At 31.7% G+C, this 7,239-nt stretch overlaps 1 protein-coding gene across 1 annotated transcript in view; it reads right to left on the bottom strand.

The window, feature by feature from the left end:
- LOC106472512 (transcription initiation factor TFIID subunit 4-like) overlaps positions 1-7,239 on the bottom strand; it is a gene marked incomplete at its 3' end in the record, with an annotated part of 34,391 nt that overhangs the window by 4,686 nt on the left and 22,466 nt on the right. Inside the window, exons 6-10 of the mRNA XM_013933168.2 lie at positions 6,096-6,185; positions 3,586-3,708; positions 3,254-3,370; positions 2,750-2,913; positions 1,268-1,440 (exon numbers count right to left, since the gene is read on the bottom strand). Of these exons, the coding sequence (XP_013788622.2) occupies positions 1,268-1,440; positions 2,750-2,913; positions 3,254-3,370; positions 3,586-3,708; positions 6,096-6,185 (667 nt within the window). The remainder of the gene's footprint in view (positions 1-1,267; positions 1,441-2,749; positions 2,914-3,253; positions 3,371-3,585; positions 3,709-6,095; positions 6,186-7,239) is intronic.

Here is a 7,239-nt window from a genome sequence, read left to right as displayed (position 1 = left end):
CACAAGATCGTCGAATCTGAATCACTTGAAAAAACAACGGGGGCACTTAACTTTTTTCCTAGGTGTATATATATATATATATTGCACAGTTCCTCACATTCACATGAGGAACATTGAACTGGAACAAACATTAAGACAACTAGTTTCAAATGTGAAAGATTGCTTCCATCATTGCAAAAGTTTCAGGAGACTGGCTCATCTATATTACCATTAATAATATGTCTTCTGTGTTCACAAAATCTCTTGACTTTATGACCTGTCTCACTAACATATATACATAAAGTTGCAAAAATCACAAATTATGTACTAAATGACAGGTGAAAGCATTTTCCACCTGTTGTTATTTATTTATAAAAGTTGTAATTTTTAGAGTTAAATTCATGACTTATGCAGCTAAATGTTTTGAGCTGTTGACAGTGAAGAATTAATGTTAGTGAAAAATTTTGAGGCTTTGTTTCTTTTAGAGCCAAGACACCCTTGCCTATCTGCTGTGTCCACTGCAAAGAATTAAACCACAGATTTTAGCATTGTAAGTCCAGAAACTTACTACCAGGGGACTTTAAGGGAGGCAGTCAGTAATGTTTGACTGTTTTGCAGTGCAGAAGTCATTTTGTAGAAATGTCTTCAGTCAGACAGACCATCTTTTTGAGAGATTCAAAATTTTAACTTAATAATTGTCTTCTGAAAGTTTAGACTAAATTATGATCTTTATTTGTTTTACTTATTCTCTGATACCAAATATTTCTAAAGAGAATAAAAGATGCAAGGATAAGCTTTTTTAACCCCTCAAAGCTGCTAAAAATCATTTTCAGGTGCCCCCCTTCCAGAGAGCTGCCATGGACCCACAAGAGGCCTAGGCAAGTTTCTGAAACCCCCAGAAATTTAGACCTCTTCAATCTTTACCTGGTCCTCTTTTGATTATAAGTTAGGGAGAGCCGTGCCCACAACAAAGGATATTCAATTTTTAAGAACACTGAAGCAGTGACATAGTAACTGAGAACTATGATAAACCAATACTGCCTATTAAAATGAAAAACAATTGATTTTTATTGAAAAAAATGAAAAATCAATCAGAATAAAATTGAAAAGTAGACCTTTTTTTTTTACTTCTAGGAGAAATTCAAAGACTATTTCCACAAAAATCATGCTTTTTGTGTTTTAATTCCATGACTTTTTAGGGTAAAACCCCAATTTATGAAACAACTGTTTTCCAGGACTTCCCTAATATTTACCTGAAACCTAACAGTAAAGCCAGAGAGAACCTTACCTATTTTATTTATTCTCCTTTCTAATGGTCCACTAATCAAAAAGTTTTCATCCTTGCATGACCTAATCTCTGTCCCCACCATCTCGGAGTTTGATGCAAGAATCTTCTGACTTTCCTCAACTAAGTTTACACCACCCATGGCAGCAACATCATTAAAATCATCATCTTCTCTACTAGGAAGAAAGGAAACTGTTTAAATAAACTGATGAGGCTTTAGTCTACAAGAAAGTCATTCAACTAAGGCTGAGGAGTTCTTCCACACTGTCACAGGCTTAATAATGCTTTTTTTTATTTATAATTTTTGTTTAATACATATTACTCTGTATACTTTATTCTTATAACTAATCAATATACAGGTAATTCTTTCTTCTCGTTACAAAAAATTTTGTTGGAAAGAAATGAAACACCAAGTCTATTCTGGAAATTGGCACCTGTCATTGAGTTCGATTAGTTTTGGAGAATTCCATCCATCGCCAGCAACTCTGGGTAAGTCAAACTGGAGAAAATGACCGGTCAATTTGCAGTAGTAAATTGATGGAAAGAGTAAAGGACAACATTCAATAATCAGTTTGAATATTTATGATACCAGCGATAGTCCAATATTTCTACGTATTAACAAGATGAGTGTAACTCCATCGGTGTGATGGTAATCTTTAAAATTTGCCACAAGTTCTTGATACAGATTTAGGGCCCAACATTAATCAGCACTGACCTTCATTTTTATCATGCTATACTCATTTCACCTAATATATATAAAATGCTTTCAAAAGTTGTTGTTTTAACTACAGAATTACATTAAATTTCTTAAATAATCTTCCTATTTTCCACTCGAATCAAAATACAACCAAGGGTAAGAGCTGTATTATTATTTATTGAAACTAGTTTGTTATAAGCAATATAAATGATACGGAGTACTAGCAACGTGCTGTTCATTCTTTCCAATCATTCAAGTTTCTATGTATGTTCGTCTGTAAACTAAACTCATTTGGCCATGTTAATTTTTTAACTAACTTCAAACAAAAAGTTTATAAACATTGTATTTCATAATATTATCTCCATCCATAGTTACTTTACTAGTTGTATTCCAGATCCAAAACAAATGCCCATTTTGTTGTTCACTTAAAATAACCAGCCTGGGTTGCCCCATCCCATGATATTAACTTTGTTTATTCCTGCTCCTAACAATTACTTGACCCTATTCATAAAATGTCCAAGAATCAATAAACAGACAACTTTGTATCTAAATTTCAAGGAATGTTTCTTCAGCATACTCTGATGCAAATAGAAATTGCACATTAATCGTTGTGTGTTATTTTTTTTATAGGTTAAGATAGGACACTTAACTTACCTAGTAACTAATAGCATATAGTGTATTATGAGGCTAAAACTTTGTCCACTGTCATCACACTACTTAGAAAACCACGAGTTTCCAGAAAATGGCACTATTTAAATACATCTCTGAAGAACTTTAAATGACTGTACCTCACAGCCGTTGCTGCTTTCTTGTCCTTAGCCAGGTTTCTTGCTTGAGAAGCAGCTTTTGACTGAAGAGTTCCCATTGTGGCAGTAGAGAAAACAACAGGACTACCTGAAGGTTTGGTTATGTTGGTTGAAACAAGAAGACTTTTAAATCTGGCCCCAGCATCCTGTTATACAGAAAATACCATCGTTGTGAGTTCTGTGAAAATATTCATGCCAGGTTAACCTAGTTACAAACAAGATCACCTCAACATTCTGCTCTACATAACTTTAAAGTAGTTATATCAAATTACGGCTGGTGCTTCAGTATTTTACTTTCAAAAAATCAAACATTTAAACCATACTAACTTATGCAGTTATTTCAAAACATATTAAATAATTTACAACAGCTAAACAACGGGAATTATTATTACATCAACAAACTTGTAGAGCCACCCACTATTACATCTTTTACCACATCATCAAAGAATAACATTAGTTACATTTCTCAAAAAAGAAAATCCTTACTGCTGACAATCTCTGCTGTATGATCCCAGCAGGTTGAGCCAACTGGGCACTAAGTGATCCCTGGGTCACGACCCTGATTTGTGCTGAAGGCTGGTTAACAAGAGTCTTGTTGGTGATCTATAAATATTCCATAAAAATCAAGTTAAATATTACCGAAATATTCAAACATACAAATACTAGATATCTAAGTTAGAGCTTTTACAACTAACTCTTTCCTTCTAACAAATACAAGGTGCCAAAATACCACTTATGAAAATCTACCAGCTGGATGTCACACAAAATTGTCTAACAATTTACGTGTAAAAATACATGTTAATAATAAGCTTTCCAACCTGATTACATGCAACTGTTGCTGATGATGTTGGCAGAATAAAAGCTGTGGCAGGAGGGGGACGTATTCCATCGATAACTGACTCTCCTGTTACCAGGGAATGACGGAGGTGAGGAAGGCTTTTCTGTAGACAATTATGAATATAAAACACTTGTTTCCCAGCAGTTGTGTCAATAAGCAATAAAGCGACAGAGAATAAAAAAACTTTTTTGCTTTGATCATCACTCATGATTTATTCCAACTGCCTCTACCTCATAGCAGAAAGTACAGTTGTAACATAAACTACTGCTACCATTACTCTTTTAAGTTATGTCAAGATTTCATCTGAATATTCATGCTATTGTTTAAGATATATACCAAAAACCATACACTGAAAAAAAAAACCCTCTCTTTAAGTCTAACTTTTAGTTTTAGTCCATTCCAATAAGAGAAACAATTACCACGGTATGTCACATCTAATAATTAAATCTGAGATAGATGTTAATCAAAGCTTATCTAAAGCAGTGTATTCATACAAAAAATTGTTTTTCTCTCTTTGCATCACCCGAGTTGGAGATTTACGAGGCAAGCAATTATATACCGCCAGTAAATCCCGTAAGACTTATAACAAAACTATTTCTTACATTAACTGTTTCCAATTTTTTGCCTATCCTAAATTAAATTCTTAATATTCAACATTTTAGAGTACTGATACTAGAAAACAATATACAAAAAAATGTTTAATTACGATTGTTCACCATACTACCATCACCAATAAAACATAACTCACATATTACTCCATGTAGAGAAGATTTTTTTAAGTATCAACTAGTGCATAACATTAGTCTCTACTAACAAAATGATAATATAAGGATCACAGAACACCATTAAGGTCTAGGGTTTATACCTACATGACAAAATATAATTAACGATACTAATTCTACTTCAACTATTTTTTAACTCGGTTCTATAACATTTATTTAGTGCAATTTGCAAAGACAAATCAAACAAAAATAATTTCTTGACTTTCACTTCTGCACAACTCTGAAGAGTGTTGGATGTAAACAATGCAATGATTGATTGTTTTAGAACATTCCCCAAAACATAGATTTATGTTTGATAAGAAACTATCATCCTTTGATATTATAATTATCCTTGTCTTGTTTCTCGAGTTATTTTACTTCTTATTTAATAGTTCTATTAGTACAGCCGTTTGTTCCCACCCTTTTATGATGTCACACCATGTGATTTGAACAATGACTAATGAAGAACAACTATAGCAAACATTTAAATGTGATTGGATAGAACAGATTCTATACTATTTACATTAACTTAAGAGTAAATAAAAGCAAATGTATGGTTTTGTGGAAAAGTAACTACCCAGAGGTTCTATAGGGCTGTAGAGATGAACAGAGGGAACTAATGGGAAATTGAAAAGACTTGAAGAAATAAAACACAGATTTGGGAATTTTTTTCTAGTTTTTTTTTTTCTGATGTTTTTTCAATTCCTGATAATGTATTTGTGTTCATATATCTGTTTGAAATCGATTTTCTTCTATGACAAGTTATCACATAAATTTAGTTAGGTTTAGAAAGTATGATAGACGATAGCAAAATATTCCTGTAATTCAAATCCTTATTTATTGAATATTATTCTACAGTTTACCATATTCAAACAATCACACAGATAAAAGAACATATTTTTTACTCAAAATAATATTTCTTTTTTACTATGCACAAAACTGCACGATGGGGTATCTGTGCTGTGCCCATAATGGGTATTGAAACTTGGTTTTTAGTGTTATAAGCCTTGAAACTTACTGCTGACCCACTGGAGGTCAATTGAAGAGAAAGTTTATTAGAAATAAACTGATCTCAACTAAGACTACTATTAGCAAAAATACTGTACCTAGCCCGAAAAATTTAATAATGAAGCCATTTGGAAAAGTCAGGTCCTAGGTCACCGGTCAGTTTTTTTTTTTCTTATTCATAACTGGTAGTGGTGATTACTGATATTGGGAATTTCAAATTTAAATTTTAAGGCAAAAGGAAATACTTTCATTTCTTTTTCAAAACAGTGTCTCACAACAAAATTTGGGAAATTTTCAAACCTAAAATTTGTAAGGGCCTCGTTTACAGGAATATGCATTGAAACTGGACAGAGATCTAAGTTCATACATTTAAAAACAAGTCTTTGCAAATTACATTAAATAAATGTTACAAAATATTCATCTTTAGATATTTTTTATTCAAACAATTGAGAAATAGTTAAATTACTATTTTTACTTAAATAGTGAAATAATTTGACACAAGTGCCCTCTCGACCCCAGAAAGCTGCCCAATGACCTGTAATAAAAGGATATCTCTTAACTTCTTAGATAATGAGTAGAATAAAAGTAATCTCTACTAACTTGAGAATAGTATTTTTTCTTGACTTTAATTTCCTTAATATATATATATATATATATATCTAAGCAACCGTAGTAATCTATGTTTTCAGGAGATAATGTTTCTCCAGTGCTGATTCTGTACCTTAAGAAATGGTACAAGACAAGGCTGTGGTGATGAATTAAGCTCTTTTTGGAGTTGGTGCGTGAAGTCCTCGGCTTGTACTTGTCCGTTCTGTTGAAGAACATTTCAAGATGTTCTTATTTACATCTATATATCTACTACACACTTCTTTATTTTTACTTAAATCTTTTTAAACAAAAAAAAACAAATATGGACTTTGCATTTAAAACACAAAATAAAATAAAATAATTGTTTTACTTCAATATGACTTGTTCATGTAACTCGTTATATTTTGTAGTTCAACCATAACAAATACTTTAATAATCTCAAATAAATGTTCTCCATAAAAAATGAAATAAAATATCCAACATGAAAAGTTTGAAACTAGGCGAAGAATTTTATGTCTGCCCATCAAATTAAAGTTCTTACAATTTTACAATGATTATTATAACAAAAAAAAGTTTAAGACCCACCAACTGTGAATAACATTCCAAATGCAACACTTCACAAAACAATGCTACTACTGTACTGAAAAGGCCTTTCCTCAACCAAAAAAAATCCAAACTGTGATATCAAAATAATAAAATCTTTACAGAACCACAAGAAGAAATATGATACCAGTGCAATGGAAGGAACATTCCAGGTGGCAGAAGAAAAAATATAGATATCAGTATATTTCAAAGAATCATTTCAAAAGTAGGGAGCCCAATTAAATTCTCTAAGAATAGCATCACATATACTACAAAAAAAGTCACTACACACACATTTAAAATTGAATATCACATAATTTGAATACTACTATTTTGTAACATGAGTAAATGAGTTGATGTGAGTGATGCATTGTAAGAGTTTGTCAAAAAGCATCTAAACTGCAGTTCATAAAAAGAGAATATGAATCACAAAAAGTGTCAGTGAATACAAAAACAAACAAACAATATACAGAGAGCAGTAACAAACTTAACAATATCTTAACATACAAACAATATACAGAGAGCAGTAACAAACTTAACAATATACAGAGAGCAGTAACAAACTTAACAATATACAGAGAGCAGTAACAAACTTAACAATATCTTAACATACAAACAATATACAGAGAGCAGTAACAAACTTAACAATATCGTAACATACAAACAATATACAGAGAGCAGTAACAAACTTAACA

This window comes from Limulus polyphemus, unplaced genomic scaffold (genome assembly GCF_000517525.1).
Source record: "Limulus polyphemus unplaced genomic scaffold, Limulus_polyphemus-2.1.2 Scaffold5392, whole genome shotgun sequence".
Taxonomy (NCBI): Eukaryota; Metazoa; Arthropoda; class Merostomata; order Xiphosura; family Limulidae; genus Limulus; species Limulus polyphemus.
Note: the sequence above shows the minus strand (reverse complement) of the source record. Positions and strands in the feature narration are given on the sequence as shown.